Source organism: Dacryopinax primogenitus, assembly GCF_000292625.1.
Source record: "Dacryopinax primogenitus strain DJM-731 SS1 chromosome Unknown DACRYscaffold_20, whole genome shotgun sequence".
NCBI classification, from domain to species: domain Eukaryota; kingdom Fungi; phylum Basidiomycota; class Dacrymycetes; order Dacrymycetales; family Dacrymycetaceae; genus Dacryopinax; species Dacryopinax primogenitus.
In genome coordinates, this window is record NW_024467217.1 from 95,088 (window position 1) to 110,830 (window position 15,743).

At 53.1% G+C, this 15,743-nt stretch overlaps 7 protein-coding genes across 7 annotated transcripts in view; 2 read left to right on the top strand and 5 right to left on the bottom strand.

Moving 5' to 3' along the window:
- DACRYDRAFT_101988 (uncharacterized protein) overlaps nt 1-222 on the bottom strand; it is a gene marked incomplete at its 5' end in the record, with an annotated part of 3,517 nt that extends 3,295 nt beyond the window's left edge. Inside the window, one exon of the mRNA XM_040767602.1 lies at nt 63-222. Coding sequence (XP_040624954.1) covers nt 63-222 — 160 coding nt within the window. The remainder of the gene's footprint in view (nt 1-62) is intronic.
- A 1,387-nt stretch (nt 223-1,609) lies between these two features.
- On the top strand, nt 1,610-1,864 carry DACRYDRAFT_39931 (uncharacterized protein; the record flags this gene model as incomplete). Its single annotated transcript, XM_040774470.1, has 2 exons — nt 1,610-1,687; nt 1,739-1,864. Coding segments are annotated over 2 exons (204 nt in total), but the record flags the coding sequence as incomplete, so codon positions are not given.
- A 956-nt stretch (nt 1,865-2,820) lies between these two features.
- DACRYDRAFT_71132 (uncharacterized protein) lies at nt 2,821-3,263 on the bottom strand. Its single transcript, XM_040775934.1, has 3 exons — nt 3,225-3,263; nt 3,032-3,173; nt 2,821-2,984 (listed from the first exon to the last, which is right to left on the bottom strand). The coding sequence occupies exons 1-3, from the start codon at nt 3,249-3,251 to the stop codon at nt 2,881-2,883; spliced, it is 273 nt and encodes a 90-aa protein (XP_040624956.1). The 5' UTR covers nt 3,252-3,263; the 3' UTR covers nt 2,821-2,880.
- A 173-nt stretch (nt 3,264-3,436) lies between these two features.
- On the top strand, nt 3,437-6,766 carry DACRYDRAFT_24598 (NGP1NT-domain-containing protein). Its single transcript, XM_040773754.1, has 7 exons — nt 3,437-3,844; nt 3,895-4,341; nt 4,720-5,788; nt 5,838-6,183; nt 6,233-6,327; nt 6,383-6,507; nt 6,558-6,766. The coding sequence occupies exons 1-4, from the start codon at nt 3,455-3,457 to the stop codon at nt 6,062-6,064; spliced, it is 2,133 nt and encodes a 710-aa protein (XP_040624957.1). The 5' UTR covers nt 3,437-3,454; the 3' UTR covers nt 6,065-6,183; nt 6,233-6,327; nt 6,383-6,507; nt 6,558-6,766.
- Nucleotides 6,767-7,131: 365 nt separating this feature from the next.
- On the bottom strand, nt 7,132-11,219 carry DACRYDRAFT_118834 (uncharacterized protein; the record flags this gene model as incomplete). Its single annotated transcript, XM_040770666.1, has 7 exons — nt 7,132-7,526; nt 7,577-7,719; nt 7,766-7,918; nt 7,972-8,275; nt 8,325-10,149; nt 10,200-10,513; nt 10,563-11,219. 7 exons carry the CDS (start codon nt 11,217-11,219, stop codon nt 7,188-7,190), a joined length of 3,735 nt encoding a protein of 1,244 aa, XP_040624958.1. The 3' UTR covers nt 7,132-7,187.
- A 333-nt stretch (nt 11,220-11,552) lies between these two features.
- On the bottom strand, nt 11,553-13,585 carry DACRYDRAFT_24599 (alpha-amylase). The gene is made up of 4 exons (XM_040773755.1): nt 13,257-13,585; nt 12,148-13,202; nt 11,867-12,097; nt 11,553-11,817 (listed from the first exon to the last, which is right to left on the bottom strand). The coding sequence occupies exons 1-4, from the start codon at nt 13,459-13,461 to the stop codon at nt 11,665-11,667; spliced, it is 1,644 nt and encodes a 547-aa protein (XP_040624959.1). The 5' UTR covers nt 13,462-13,585; the 3' UTR covers nt 11,553-11,664.
- A 1,386-nt stretch (nt 13,586-14,971) lies between these two features.
- DACRYDRAFT_96701 (uncharacterized protein) lies at nt 14,972-15,594 on the bottom strand. The gene is made up of 3 exons (XM_040777396.1): nt 15,489-15,594; nt 15,179-15,433; nt 14,972-15,125 (listed from the first exon to the last, which is right to left on the bottom strand). Exons 2-3 carry the CDS (start codon nt 15,388-15,390, stop codon nt 15,068-15,070), a joined length of 270 nt encoding a protein of 89 aa, XP_040624960.1. The 5' UTR covers nt 15,391-15,433; nt 15,489-15,594; the 3' UTR covers nt 14,972-15,067.
- Nucleotides 15,595-15,743: the final 149 nt, after the last annotated feature.

Genomic DNA, 15,743 nt, shown 5'->3' on the forward strand with positions numbered 1-15,743 from the left:
GTGGAGGTGACGCACCTCGTAGCCCACCTGGGCACAGCTCCTGCATGTACTCCCAGGCACACCATCACACTTGCTCTTGTTCCGCCTGCACCGTTCACAAGCCTTCTTAACGTGGGGGACGTGTCTTCCGGCGTTGGTGCCCTGTGTTGCAGACCCGTTGGCGGTGGCGGCTGCTGCAGCGGCAGCGGCAGCGGCAGCAGACTTGCCTTTCGAGACGGCCATTGATATAATAGATGAGTTTGGGGGGGGGGGGGGATATGGGCAATACGTATGAGGGAGGTGATGGCCGGAAGTGGTAACGATCTCGCTCCTTAAGGTAATTCCCGATTTGTCGCGCGGGTGAACAGTTCACCAGCTCAGCTCAATTCAGCAATACAACCAAGTCACACCCAGGTTGATGAAGGGAAGGGTGAGGATGACGAGGGCGGGGACGGGGACGGCGGTGATGATGGTCGTGTGAGGAAAGGAGGGACAGGGAGGGGGTGAGCTATTAATGATGTGTATGAGCAGGGGCTGATATGTGGAAGTGGGGAAGTGAGGGCGAGGACCAGGAGAAGGTGACTTTGTGACCAGATGGGTCGAGGGTGAACCGCTCCGAACCGAACCGGCGGGAGCAGGCGCTGGCAGAAGCAGTTTCTTTCGAGGGGTGAGAAGGGTATAGGACAGGGCTGCACACGCCCCCCACGCTTCTCTCGATTGGACGCAGAATGTGAGAAGCATCAGAGAGGTCCAGCTCGGGAGGATTAATCTGCCAGCCAATAGGACGATATGATAGCCAAGTATCCCAAGGTGGAATTGTCTCGTTGTGCTGGATACGAAGGATAGAATAGGTGGATCCCATGAGACATTGTGCACGCGATATCCGAGCCGATAATCACCCCAAGAGTTGGAGTTGTGCTCCTCCATCCATATTAGGCGCCTAGTGTTGCACCGGACCCCCACGTCGGCTAGATTAGCAAGCACACCTCCGATGCCGGCCCGGCCGATGCACGGCCGACGATAGAGCAGAATGCTTGATAGCCCGCCGTGTTAGTTTCTTGTCTGTTTTTGTTCTGTTTCATGGCGAAGGATTGCCCTGTGATATGGCTGCGATATGAGATATCGATATCTCAGTTTTGTCGCGCAGAAGACAGATGGAGAGCCCCGTTTGGCTCGGTGAGAGAAGCAAGAGAGGAAACCCCTGACCTGGCCGGGCCGGGGTAATCCACCATCGAAGCACGGGAGTTGACCGGGTCCCTTGCCCTTTGTTGGGATGTGATCGACAAAACATGTCAGTTGCCCTGCTGACGTGAGATTACGCCACCTGTTTCAAATTACCTTTTTTGGGAAACATGACAGAAAAGAGTTCATCCTTCCAAGAAAGGGAATCACGTGAAGACCCCTAACCTGCTTCCTGCGCCTACTGAGGGATTCAAACATTTCAACATTGATATTATCACCACCAAAATGGATGACTCTACATCCCTTCCCTTTTCTTCATCTCTCCTCGGTCCAGCATGGCATCACCAACCATCATTCGACAACATCACAGACGATGAATACGAAACTGAGGAAGAGGTGGGCTTCATCTTCTGCAGCACACTGTGATGCATCACCGACACTTTTGTAGGTCGAATACGTAACTTTCGACTTGGGCGTCGTCCCCTCTGGGACAGCGCCTCCCTCGGCCCAACACTATCGGTTAATTGTGCGCTCTCTATCTTTTTATATAACTGGATCAGCACCTGATAATGCGCAGGGCCTAGACACGCCTACACCATACTTACAGTTGGGAACAGCTATCTACCAAGGGGGACACGCGAGCTTGATAGGAAGCGAAATCATCTTCCGGGACATGCGAGGTTCGTTATCTCCACTCTTCTTTTCTAATCTCTATGTCTACGTGCTTCTTTTTCGTCCTTGCCGCTCTTTCTCGCTTGCAGACACGGTGCTCACAGGGACACGCAGACCCAAGCTCGAGCAAAGGAACGAAACACGTCCTCCCGCAGCATCTGACATCACGACACATCCGTTTCCGTCAAGTACACATCCAGCCCCGGCCTGCTTACACGAGGCAGCCCACGTCCGGACCCGAAGGAGTGCAGGATAAATTCGGCTCTATCCCCACCTCTCGAGGTAGAGTACACTTCGCCCCTGGATTGGGACTGGAGAGGAAGGAGAGGACAGAGGGGGTACCGCATCCTTTGCTTGGGGGGGCGAAGGTGCCTAGGAGGAGCGGGACAGCTCCTGGGGGAGGGAAGGGGAAGAGACGGGGGAGGGCTAAGGGGAAAGGGAAGGGTACTGCGGATCAGGATGGGGAAAATGCAACGGATGCTGGTGGGGATGCGAACACGGTCGAAGTAGGTGGGGAGGAAAGCATGGTTGGTATGGGTGAGGAGGATACGATGGAAGAACTCGTTCCGAGCGGGAGTGGCGCGACGAGAGGCAGGAGCAGGGGGGGAGGGAGAGGGAAGGGAAGAAAACGAGGACGAGGCAACGGTAAAAGCAGGCTGCAACCTGCTGTGTCTGAAACTGCATCTGAGGCAGATGCGGAGGGTGGCATTTCTGCAGGACATGGTGCAGGAGGAGAGGAAGACGTGAGAATGGAGGATGCTGCTACAGCGGACGTCGGCGGTGAGAGTGATCTGCCTGATGACGTGGGGGAGGCGCTAGACGGCCTGGTGTCTATGGGCGATTTTGGGGACGGCCAGTGATGTCCTGGCACCATGTAGCTTTAGTTTGATATGGATCATGTTGTAGACTTTGCGAATCCATGCGTTGCGAGTACCCATTCGAAATCGAGGACAAGCCTCGTCATTCCTTTGAGGATACATTTACACCACAGTTTAGTCGTGTGTTGTTTCATTCTCTTCTGAGCATATACGCTCCCACAAGGCACATTTACTCATTCGGCCGCGTCGAACCCCTTTTAGGCAAGTCCCATTTTCCCGCCCACTCCTCAGGATCCTCGAACCCTACAGTAGCTCTCCGTTCTCGCCTAGGCACTGTCCCAGCATCAGCCTCATCACTTTCAGTCTCAATAGGTACTCACGTGGGTAAGTGTAAGGTGGGTCTTCGGGCCTGACATAGCCCATACGCCTCCGGATTGGGGGTACTGTGACGAGCATCGCTGGCCCCGCGAGGCCGATGAGGATGCTCCAGAAGTAGACGGGCTGTTCGTGCGCTTGACGTTGCTATGAATGGAAGTTGAGTTTTCTGGGAGAGCGGTGTACGGTAGTGCGTACGAGGTAGCGGTAGACGGTGGAAGCCATCTTGTTCCTGCTCTGCAGAGTGCACAGACGAGCGCTCGAGATTGACTTGTGTGTGGTCAAGGCGCATGAGAAGCGCGGGACCTATTCCCGTTTTGTCACACGGAACTTTTTGGAACAGGGACTGAAAATATCTGTCGAAATTTCAACCAGCTCTCTCTGCCTTTTTCCCCCTCTCTTCCCCCTCTCCCTTTTCAACTCCAAAAATGGGCGTAAAGGTAACTAAAAAGCCTACTCCCACAGGTGCATCTGGCTCTGGTCCACACCTCAAGAAAGTCAAAGGCGAGAATTTCTACCGGGATGCCAAAGCCGCCAAGCGTGCCAAAGTCCTCACCGGCGGGAAGGCCGTGCGCGACCGGAATGGGAAGATCATCGAGGCTGCTGCATACCAGAAGACCGAGGCGGAGACCGAGCCTGGCCGGGTCGCGCCAGACAAGAGGTGGTTCGGGAACACGAGGGTGATCAGCCAGGATGCTTTGACACATTTCCGCAATGCGTTGAGTGACAAGGCGAGGGATCCGTTCAGTGTCGTGATGAGGAGGAACAAGCTGCCTCTGAGCTTGCTCGCTACCGATGCAAATCCTGGAACGACTCAGGTGCGTATTCAAGCCATTGGATTTTTTTTCCTGGGTCTAATAGGTGACAGCGACCGAAAATTGTTGAGGTCGAGCCGTTTGGAGAGACGTTTGGGCCCAAAGCGCAGCGCAAACGCGTTCACGTGGATGTGGGCTCTTTCGAGGAACTTGCTGCATCTGCTGCAGGACCATCTACCCAACCTGCTGAAGGGGACGAAGAAGAGGCTCCCGCGGAGGGCACCGTCCCTGCTCCTGCTGACCCGGAAGAAGTTGCTCCAGAAAACGAGTACAAGGACCTTCCTTCACACCCCCTTTTTGCCAAGGGTACCTCCAGGCGAATACACGGCGAGTTGCACAAGGTCATCGATTCCAGTGATGTGCTTGTGCATGTACTCGATGCAAGAGACCCGAAGGGGACGATGTGCGAAGCTGTGATGGATTTTATCAAGAAGGAACGGGCGCATAAACAGGTGGTCTTCATCATGAACAAGTGTGATTTGGTGCCGAGCTGGGTTGTGGTGAGTTCGAGTTCCTGTCTTTGTCTCTAATTTTGTCCAATTTTCTTTTCTTCTTTTCCTCTCCCAACCCCACATCCAAGTCAGGTCTCCCCTTCCCCCCTCACGGACGCCCTAGGGCCCAGAGCGGGAGACCGTTACGGAAGTGGGAGAACGAATAGCCTTCCCCATTCCCCTTCTGCTTAGCTGTGTCCGTATTGGACGCTGGTGAGGCGTTTTAGAAGGCGGGGAGGGACGACGTACTGGTAGAGTTGATGGTGGTCCACCCCAAAGGGAAACGACGGTCGCTGTCTTAGTTCCGGGACACACATAACCTTTGTCATATCACCTTTTCTCTCCTACTATGCCGGTTGTTCTAGACACGGGACTGACCGTATCCAGGCCCGCTGGCTTTCTCACTTGTCGCAGATCGCCCCCACACTCGCCTTCCATGCCTCCCTCCACCATTCCTTCGGGAAAGGCTCTCTCATCCAGCTACTGCGCCAATTCCAAAATCTGCACTCGGACAAGAAGCAGATCTCTGTAGGCTTCATCGGTTACCCAAACGTGGGTAAATCGAGTATCATCAACTGCCTCAAGAAAAACAAGGTCTGCACTGTTGCACCCATCCCAGGGGAGACGAAGGTCTGGCAGTACATCACCCTCACCAAGAAGATATACCTGATCGACTGCCCGGGCATCGTTCCCATATCCAAGAATGACTCGGAGACAGATACGGTCCTCAAGGGGGTTATCCGTCTATCGGCGCTGCCCAATCCATCCGAATATGTCCCCGAGCTATTGGGTCGCGTCAGGCCTGAGTATCTCGGCCGCACGTATGGTGTGAACGCTTCCTGGACATGGGGGAAGGAGGGTGAGCTGGAAGGCGTGCCCGTGGATATCGAAGCGACGGACCTGTGGCTAGAGAAACTGGCTCGGAAGACGGGAAAGCTCCTCAAGGGTGGCGAGCCGGATAGAGACACGGTCGCACGTATGGTGCTTGGCGATTGGCAGCGGGGCAAGCTGCCATATTATACCAAGCCCCCAGTAAACGACAAAGACCGGCAGAAGGACAAGGAACGAGCAGAGGCGAAGGAGAAGGCGAAGGTGGACAAGAAGGAAAAGAAGCTCCTGGGAGTTCAACAGGATATTAGGGTGCTGAAGTTCCCTAATGGGACGAAGTGGCTTGATGTGGATGAGAAAGGTGATGGGGACGACGTCGCGGTGCCTGAAGTTGTGGGTGCTGAGGGGAGTCAGGTGGACGATGATGAAGAGGACGAGGACGAGGACGAGGACGAGGACGAGGATGCAGCAGACGATGATGAAGTGGACGATGATGAAGATGAGGGTGAGCACGAAGATGAAGATGAAGACGAGAGCGGTGAAAGCGTCGACGAGGATGCTGAGGTATCAGAGATGACCTGGGAGGAAGCCATGAGTACTCTCGCTGGCCCCACAGACGAGCTGACAAGTGCGTTATTTGTTTTTCTGTACTTTCCCTGTTCTGAACATTTTTGCAGAAACCGCGCTATCCTCATCATCATCCCCGAGCAAGTCCCGCAAGCGGCCTGTGCAGGAAGAGGATGACGGTCCCGAGGAGGTCCGACCAAAGAAAGCTCCCCGAATGACCACAAACAAGAAGAAGGCCACCAATTTCTTCTCCACCGCAAACGTGAAGAACAAGAATCGCAGCAAGAGGATTGCTAAACCTGGTCAGGAGAACGAGCGCGGGAGGAGACGGAAGTGATTGGTTTGCAATGGGTGAATGTTTGTTCTTGTACTATATCTATCATGCTGCATTTGTATACCAATGCATGGTATGCCTCGTGCTGCCATGATTTAAATGACGCTCAGTTGGCCGTGTACCTGAGCTCTTTGTGGGTTCATATAACGGCAAGGACTGTGCACGCATTACATTCCACTTGTTAACTGGGTACAAATGACAGCTCAAGACGGAGGAGCACGAGGGGCAGTCTTGAACTCGGTAATGATCAGTTTCGCTGGATCCCACTATTGTTTGCCCGTCAGCATTTCCAACTCGTACATTGGGCAACTCCAGACGTACCACACCCCCAGTGTAGTAGATGTCCTGCTCCACATAGGCCTTGACCTCGGCAAGTGATTCAGCGCGCATCACGATGCTGCTGCCGACCATCTTTCCCTCGGTGTCCAGCAAGGCACCGCCAAGCACTGTGATCCAGTTTTAGCAAATTCCCCTTCATAAATTGCTTTCAACGCACTGAAAATGCCAGTGTCCATACGGTCCTGGTTAGCCGCAAGGTGGGACGGGCGAACGTTGGCCCGACGGGGTGCCGCGTCCGGAAGATCCGGGGCGTAGATGAGGAAGGTCCTGCTTGGGAGAGCGGCGGAAGACATCGTTCGACGGAAAGCAAATGATGTTGCTGGCTTGACGAGGGAACGAAGGGACAGCATATGTAGGCGAGCGTGGTGACCTAGCTCAACACTGTCCAGGTGGCGTCAGCAAGCGGAGAAGGGGCAAGAAGTGGACCGACCGGTCCGAACCACGGCGAAGGATTGATTTGATTGCTAAGCCACTTGGAAAATGTTAATCACCTATCATCACGACAGAAACGGTCCTACCGTAAAGTGTACCTTTACGAGGCAAAGGCAAAGGGGGACTCCGAATGGTGCCATTTATGTATTTTGGGTGTCGGAAGAACCATCTCACTCCGATGCCTCAAGAGCCGCTTTTCCTAACATCTCCATTTTACCGCGGCTCAACTTTCATCCCGAGTTAGGGACACGACTGTGGTGAAACAAATTGTATAGACAATAACTAGAAGTACAGTTCACTATTTGACTGTCCCAGAAATGTCCAGTGTCCAGAAACCAGATTGGGTTAACACGGGCTATTTACCAGAACGAGGGCCCCCAGCTGCAGCCGTTCGGCCACCTGTGGAGGGCAACGGTCGGCTTGCATGAGCTCCTTGCCGTATTGGTTGTTGCACGGCCAATGGGGGTGGCATATTGATGCGTGCATTTGCGGGAGGTATGGAGTGCCTCACTGGCTGTTGTTGTTGACTCGGTATAGAGGCATATCCCCCTGGAAGGTTGTACATCATCCCCGGCACATGCTGAGGATGTAGGAATTGTTGCACAGGCGGTGGAGGTGCAACTTTCGGTTGGGACACTTGAGTCTGCATACTGGCTTGTTGTGCCTGGTGAGCCGCCTGTTGCATTTGATACAGCTGCTCAAATCATGAGTATCATAGACATCCCCTGGAGTGAGAAGACTTACGTGGTCTCCATGCTTTGCCTTTATGGCGAAGAGCTCCGCGATTGCTTGTTCAAGCTTCATCTTGTCGTCTCGCAAATGCCCGACATCCTGAGTCATTCGAAACACTTCGTGATTCAGCTGCTTCTTAAACTCCTCTAGATGCACTGTAAAGCTATTAGACACAGTCCTCGAGTCCTGTCATTCACGTGCCTTGCACATTGAGGGTAGTAGCTTCCTTCATGGCATCAACGAAACGCAGACGTTCACCTCGAATGTCGTTGGAGAGTTCTGCTGCCACAGAACGAAGAAGCTTCTCTTGTTCTTGACGTTGTTCTGCAAGTGTCTTGAGCACAGCATTCATAGCTTGTATCCTCATCAGCTATTAAAGTCTGGTCCCGTGAAGAAAGGTGACGTACCCTCCCGAGACTGTTGGTTAGCATCTACGATCGCTCGTATCCCATCAAGCTTGTCTATCACGTGCGTGACAAATGATGGACCTTCCTTCGCAACTTCTTCACCATCTTGTGGCTTCGGCCTCTCGATCCCCAGCGCTTTAGCGATACGCTGCAACTCGGCCGGCACTTCATCGCCCTTCTCCGCGGTAAGCGCAAGTTTCTGAAGCCATGGGTTAAGTTCATTAAGATAACGGATGGTGTCTGTTTGCTGAAGATGCAAATGCTTCTGCTGTTCTAGAAGGGGCTCAAGCGATGCCACAAGCTCCTGCAAATAAGAGTGAGTCTTCAGACGTGGAACCTTTACACGGGCTAACCTCCTTAGGAAGGCCATTGGGGACAGCCTCTGCAATTACGGGTTTCTCAGTGTCCATGAGCTCTGGAGCACCGTCATCAACGACTGATGCATCATTGCCACGTTTGCCCAAGTTTCTCATGGTCTGCACATTCTCCGCCTCCTGCGACTCTGGCTTTGTAATGCCCTTGCCAGCCACGCTCTCTGAGACTAACAAGATAAGCTCCGAGAGCTGCCTCCGTACGTGCTGCCATGCTTCCTCATCCAGGGCGGACGTGGCCTTCTCAGGAGGCGCGGTCGTGGCAATATCAGTCCTCAGTTCAGCGATACCCATTAATGCCTTCTGCACGTCGCCAGCAACATTACCAAGCCCATTTCTGACACCATCCATTTTCTCGGAGAGATTGGAATAGTGTGCCGGAAGAGGCTCAAGCATGGCGATTACAGGCTCGAGGTCAAGCTGGGGCGGTAGATCGACAGGAGTTGCTACAATGGACGATCTATCAGTTGCCACCGATGAACCACTGTCCTTCCGAGGTCCTTCTCCAGACCAGCTCCCACTATCTGTGCTGCTGTCCGGCCATTCAACAGGATACCCTTCCGGGTGCTGCGAAGAACGCGCAGTCGTGAAATATGTTTGTCCAGAAGCGCTAGAATCTCTATGAGACTCGTAAACAACGTGCAATTGAGAGCGCCTTGTCGGCGAACTTCTCGTAGCATTCGAGGGTGGGGCTCGGCCAATATCAGACTCCGCAGAGGACTCTTCACCCCCACTGCTCACTTCCCCTATAGAGGATGGCAAGGGAAAGCGAGATAGCAGAATGGTGCCCCTCTTCTTGACCGTGAGAGGAGGCGTGTGAAAAGACATGTTAGAAAGACGTCGGTTAGGTGTGAGAATGGAGCTCTTCGGAGTCACCGTCTTCGGGGTGTCCGGCTGTCGGGCCTGTACCGGTTTAGGTGGTGACTGGGGTGGCCGCGGTTTAGGCGACGATGCTCCTTGGGGTTGCGTCGGAGAAGTTGGGACTACACGTGCCTCCCCTACCTCGAGCTTGGCCAGTCGCATACGAACGACAGACAACTGCGACAGTGTCTGAATGGAGGGTGAACGTGGTGAGTTGTTCTTTGTTGCGAACGAAGTTCTTCGAGAAACGGTCGGACTAGGAGAACGAATTGAAGACAGCCGAATAGCATCCCGTGTTTCTGTGCTCTCGATATCTGCCGCTGGCGACAGCACGTGTTTTGGAGGAGGTGAAGAGGCTGGAGAGGTTGGCGTAGTGTCGGGCTCAGTTTGCGGTGAGAATAGTGCATGAGACATCGGACTTCCATGTGTTGTACGGCTTCGTCTGGAAAAAGCGCTGGGGAAACGAATTATATCGGCGCCCTGCTCGTCAACAGGCACGGGTGTGACGTCGGGTATTGTCGGATTTGGCTGAACTCTCTCTGGGGAAGGAGGTTGATCCGTTGGCAGGGATGGTAGTGGTCGACTTGTTGGCCGAGGTGATGGCCCTGTCGGCACGGGAGCGTCGATCACCAAACCGATCGAGTTAGGACTCGTCAGTCCGAGGGCATCATGGGGGAGGGACGATTGTCGAAGCTTGCTGCCACTTCCCGGCGCACTGGTGTGTCCCGCCATTTGCCCGACGTTATCAATCGAGTCACCTCTTGCCATCGGCAGGGGTGACGGGAGCGTGTTTGAGTTCGGAGACGCTGGAATAGGACCGTTCATCACCCGTAAAGGAGGATGGTGTGTCATTGGATCCGAAAGACTGGGAGACAGGAAAGGGTCGTCATCCTGTTTGGAGGGAGGTGGCATACTGGGTCCCGGTTGCATGGAAAGGACGGCATCCCTAAATGGATCTCAGTGATATATCCGAATTCGATCAGAATATGTACTCACCAGAAGACGCTCACCCAACTCGACCGCGTCGACGCACTCTCCAGGGCGAATATTTCAATCCGGTTACCCTCCTCGAACTCCAGCTCAAATACATACGGCTCCTCTGGAAAGTCCTTCTGGCGTATGGGAGGAAGGGTGAGGGCTGACGACCGCGGGAGCGAGTGCACGCTTGTCAGTGTCTCCAGCCGCATCGCGAGAGAAGGAGTTGCAAGTACAGGGTCGGTCATAAAGAGAAAAGGTGGTTCAAGAGAGATTTGCCGCTTGGTCCACTGTTTTTCAACAGTCAAGTAGTACACAAGGCCCGACCGAAGTGGCTATTGAGATGTCAGTAGCGGCCTACAAGTTGATAGACAAGGAACATACCGCAGGACCGAGTTTGCGCTGTTCTGGCGTAACGGGAGGGAGCTCCTTTTCGGGCGTATTCTGCATACTTCCAGCCACTGTCCTTCTCGCTGCGCTTTCCGACGTGTCCCCGTGCCAGGTATCTCTATGCACCTCCTTATCTCTCTGATACGCCACCACCTCGTCCTCCTTTCCTGCTGGGCTCTTCCCCTTCTTGAAGATTGCAAACAGATTCCGCAGGCTGTCACGCAGCGGACTGCGATCCTTCTGTGGTGGAGAGTATTCTTCTGGAGGTCGGGGCGGTGTGAGGCCAGTAGAGTGAGGCCGCACTGGCGGGGTGAGGTTGGATGACACTCGCGGCATAGAAGTGTACGGCACGCCTAGTCCGTCTCCCGGAAGCCTCTGCCTGCGTGGTGTGGTCTGCGGCGCTCTCTCACTCTGATAATGCGGTTTGTTTGGCGTTCCTCCTGATGAAGCTGCCTCTCGTGCCTCAAACTGTGCGACAATCTCTCTAGTGGATTTCTTCCGGTTGACCACTTGCTGTGGGCGCGGCGCGCTGTGTGGTGCAGTTCCGTCGGGCGGCATGTCCCAAATGCTGACTGGTGGCTTGCGTGGCACGATGTGTACATCGAGAGAAGAGACGCGGGGATCCGATTTGCGTGCTCCCGAGTGAGCCATAAGTTTAGGGAAACGCAACGAGTACGACGGGGAACGGATCAGGATAAGAGGGTGTGTAGGATGACCAGACGTTGAGCGAAGATGCCAGGGTGATGTTGATGAGCCAGAGGGGAGACTGCATGCAGGGCGGTGACAACACAGCAGTGGCTCAGGATGGCAACCTCGAGAGAGGTGCGGACAGAGGTGCCTCGACGGGCGGTATCCATGTATTGAACGAGTTGAGCCATGTCAGTCAGTGATCACAGCCAGACATGACACGCGCGAACGGTGTTCCTTTGTCTTGTCTTTTGAGTCGCGGCATCACGTGACACCATGCCACACTTCTGATTAATTGTCATCAAAGCACTTGTATCAGTGCACATCTAAACTACGGTAAGAAGTCCAAGTGAATCATATGTCAAGGTATGTCTCTTCAGAGTCCATTGTCTGAGAATACAGTCTAACTTTAAGACCCAACAAACATGCTCAGAGCGATGGCGCTGGCAGCAGCGATCGAGATGACATAAACGCTTGCGGAGAACATTCCCGGTGCACCTGAACCGTTCTTTACGAGATTAGTGCAGACCTTGGAGTTCACCATAGAACTGGGCAGGAATACCTGAAAGATTCATCAATGGCGAACGGAAAGGAGTGGTGAATTTACTCACAGCTGGAGCACCTTGCTGCGTGGTAAATGCCAAGTTACCACTGCCGTCGACATTTACCTCAGTGCAGCTAAGCACTTCAACAAGCTGACTGTTCGCAGAATATCCGGTGCCAAGGCTACCAACCGACACAGACACCTGGCCTTGCGAACCTTGTCCAATGTTGGTCAGTGAAGCCAGCATCGGGTACTTGGCAAGAGCAATAGAATGCGCAGAGGTCGAGAGGACTTTCATCTGCAGAGACCCAGTAAGCTTCAGTCGAGACCATATATTAGTGACCTTACATGAGTCGAGAGGAAGGAGGACGATCCGTTCATCGCAGCCTGTCGGGCCATGTTAAGGCTAGTGATGTGCTTGAATAGGGGTTTATCTTGTTCGTAAGCAGACAGCCAGATCGCTTCCCGATTGTTTGGCACCGCACCCCCGGAGTACTCCTGTTCCTGGCCCTCATACACAATGGGGAGGCCATCGCCAATGAACGTGTAAGCGATGGCGTTCTTGATGAGGCCGGTGTCGTTGGTGAAGCTCGGGAATCGTGGTTGGTCATGGTTTTCCAAGAAACTGCCAGTGGAGAAACCACCGTTCTTGAAGTACGTGCTGGTATTCTGAATGCTCTGCGCAAGCATGCTCATGCTACCACCGGTAGTCTGGAATGCCTGAAGGATCATACCCCACCCAGGGTAGTCGAACACAGCGTCAAGGTAGTTCGTGTAGTCTCCGACATACTGAGCATCCCCATCCAGCACCTCTCCTAGGGTGAATACACTAGAGGCATTAGCAAAACCTGGCCAGAAACTTTTTCGTATGTGCTTGACGGTGTCGATACGCAGACCATCGAAAGTATAGTTGGAAATGAGGGTATTGATCCAGGAGTAGTACAGGTCCACTGTGGCTTGATCTTCGGTATTCACGTCGGCGAGAGGGACGGCCGCGCTGCCAAGCCAGCACTGCTCAACCATGGTCTGATTTCCGTAGTCCGTAATGGGACAAAATGAGTGGTAATCGCTATCCTGATTGAAAGGGTTGTATCCATTCAAGCTGATTCCTGCTAGCGGGCTTGTGGGGGCAGCTGACGGGCTCGTGGTGTTGTACGTTGCCATGTGATTCACTACCACGTCGACCATGATGTACATGCCGCGGCTATGGACAGCGTTGATGAGAGAGCGCAGATCAGAGTCTGAGCCAAAAGCATCGTTCAACGCGTAGATATTTTCAGGCCAATAACCGTGATATGCAGTGCCATCTGCCGGAGGGGGTAGGGGAACCTGCAGTTGGGATACAATCGGAGAGATCCAGATAGCATTAAAACCCATTGCTTGTATGTAGTCGAGATGATTTTCTGGGGGGTTGCCTTAACAGGGACAACATGATAAAGTGGCGGAGAAAAACGCACGGATACCAGACCAAGTGCCCCCGCACGGGAGCTGGGCGCTTGCGTCGCATGTCTTGCCCTGTGCGTCTTCCGAAGGAGGAAGAGCGAAGCGGTCCGTCATGACCTGATATACTGTGCGTTTCTGCCAGTCCGAGGCAGACGCAGCATACGCGTTGCGCACCAAAAGAACAAGTGCGATGATAGCGAGCGATGCGTTGAACATCATTAGAAGATGAGAGAAGGTAATGAGAGACGTGAGCGTGGAACAAGTGATTGAGAGCGCTTGTTTGCAAGTACAAGGGGAACGAGATGTTCGAAGGCAAATAGAGGAATAGGATGTAGATGGGAAAGTTGGATATTAGACAGAAAGAGGGAGACAAGACCGATGTGAACGGCCGCAGAGCATACAGGAATAAGCCCCGCGAACACGGTACCGGCTTGGGCGGAGATGACTGGCCACATTGCGCGGCACGCTAGTACTGTTTCAGGGCCACCAATTTCTTCTTTTAGATATAATTATCGGTGGCGATGCAATGATCCCTTTACTACGGGACAGGGCCAATATTGACACACGCCGCGTTCTACCTTCCTGATTCCCCAGTTCATGAGCTTCCCTTCGGTTGTTTCTTTCATTTGTTCATGTGGGCTCCACAAATGCTCATAACTTTCCTCCCGAGGCGGGCCAGTTGCTGAACGTGTATGCTCCACCCAAACCAAATAACATCGTCGCATCAACGAGAGCCGACATTTGACACATCATACACATCTTGAGTCGACCCCGATTTGCCAGAAGCAACTCTTCCCAGATGTAGAGTTTGCAAAGTCTAGAAGATGTCGGACGACGAGAACGAGGAAAGGTGGCGGAGCGCTTAATAGCAATCTTGAAGAAGAGCCATTTATATCAGCCCATATACATGGGGTGCAGATTTCACCGGAGTGAAAATTGAACTCGCCATTGTGATGAGCTTGATCACCTCTCCAAGTACTCATTCAATGCTCACTGCCTCACGATTCCAGTCCAAGAAGGTATTGGACCCAGTTCGAGATTCTTTCCATTTCAGGAATACCAATGCTCGGTTCATGGCTGACCTGTTCACCTCATGTTATTGTTCCGAACCCCTCTCTGCAGTTCCCCCGTCGACCTTCTGCGATCCGAGCGTGTCGCTCCAAGAAACATGAGTACCGATGCAAGTCAACAGCCTTGGTCCTATCCGCTCGTCTACTCTAAAGCAGACCACTTTCATATCCATCCAGCGCCTTTAAGGCATCACATGGTGCTCCAAAGCTGCTGGAGCAATATACGAAGCAATCCAATGACACCTATTGGCTGCTCGCGCTCTTTGGGGCATGGCTTGAAAACTACTTTCCGGAAGAAAGCACGCCAAGGCAATCCCTACAACATGCTTGAGGTCACTCATGACTCACACCACTACACAGCTGAAAGCGACAATGCCACGGCTCGTCCCGAGGTTCCACCTTCAACAGGCTTGACGCTGCCACAAATATGCAGAGAACTCGCCCCTCCACCAGAATATTACCCTCAGCTTGCACAAGAGATTCCGGGTTTTCATGAAAGACAGAAGACATCAACTGCTACACAACACACAAAGAGCAGTAAGACACTAGACGAACGTTCAAGGGTTGCCCAGTGGTTGAGAGGGGAGTAAGGCATTTGCGAAACATCTCTGAGATAAAACCATCCATCATGGGCAACCGCGACTAGTCCAGAGAGCTGAGATAAATAGATGAATACAAACAATGGAATCACAGGCGTGCAATCATGCAACTCTGATAGCGAGAATGATAGGAGAGCGGAAAGGGTGAAATATGCGTCAGAAGGTCGGAGGTGGTGGTAACTGAGCCAAACAATCCAAACAAGTGGAATAGCATCTGAGAAGTAATCAGCATAGGAACTGACAGCTCTAGATGTGGTCCAAGCGTACGCAGTTTCTTTTCCCACACAGTGCCGACAAATGCGTCGATGACACCCTGACGAGCCCTCCTCTTCGTCCTCCCCAGGATTTCGTGGTCGTCGTCGTGTTTTTGACGGCCTGTTCCCTGCCAACAGTCGGCTCAGTTGCTTTAATCTCTGTCGTGGCGATATCATATTTGAGGGAGGTGAATCATCAGTGGATGGCGGGGAAGGGTCTTGCATAGTGCATGTTCGAGAGCAGACAATGCAAGTTACTTTCTGACATCTGCAGGATGTTTGATGAGAAAGGGTTGTATATAAAGATCCGTAGGTATCCTCACCGTGCACATCCTATCCCAGAATCCGTGGAGGAGGCTGAAGGTGATAAATAGCGATGACAGCAGTGACAAACAACTGCATCCTGCCAGTAGGAGGGGGAGGGCTTGACTTCAAGTATCAAGGTGGATGGCTGCGTCACCTGAGAAACAATTGGGACGTTCAAATCATAGCTAGCAAGTCGTCGGCGCTTGATAGGGCGAGCATTCACTGGCGTATCGCCCAATGGTGCTTGCACATTGGCCATCAGACACTAGAGG

Coding starts and splice junctions, on each gene's coding strand:
- DACRYDRAFT_71132 (XM_040775934.1), bottom strand. CDS start 3,251: ATGGCTTCCACCGTCTACCGCTACCTC. Junction 3,174..3,224: donor CCACCGTCTACCGCTACCTC/GTACGCACTACC, acceptor TTCCATTCATAG/CAACGTCAAGCGCACGAACA. Junction 2,985..3,031: donor CCCACCTTACACTTACCCAC/GTGAGTACCTAT, acceptor ATGCTGGGACAG/TGCCTAGGCGAGAACGGAGA.
- DACRYDRAFT_24598 (XM_040773754.1), top strand. CDS start 3,455: ATGGGCGTAAAGGTAACTAAAAAGCCTACTCCCACAGGTGCATCTGGC. Junction 4,342..4,719: donor TGGTGCCGAGCTGGGTTGTG/GTGAGTTCGAGT, acceptor GACCGTATCCAG/GCCCGCTGGCTTTCTCACTT. Junction 5,789..5,837: donor CCCCACAGACGAGCTGACAA/GTGCGTTATTTG, acceptor ACATTTTTGCAG/AAACCGCGCTATCCTCATCA.
- DACRYDRAFT_24599 (XM_040773755.1), bottom strand. CDS start 13,461: ATGATGTTCAACGCATCGCTCGCTATCATCGCACTTGTTCTTTTGGTG. Junction 12,098..12,147: donor CCTCCTTCCTCTCGACTCAT/GTAAGGTCACTA, acceptor GGGTCTCTGCAG/ATGAAAGTCCTCTCGACCTC. Junction 11,818..11,866: donor CGCAGCAAGGTGCTCCAGCT/GTGAGTAAATTC, acceptor TGAATCTTTCAG/GTATTCCTGCCCAGTTCTAT.
- DACRYDRAFT_96701 (XM_040777396.1), bottom strand. CDS start 15,390: ATGCAAGACCCTTCCCCGCCATCCACTGATGATTCACCTCCCTCAAAT. Junction 15,126..15,178: donor TGTGTGGGAAAAGAAACTGC/GTACGCTTGGAC, acceptor ATTACTTCTCAG/ATGCTATTCCACTTGTTTGG.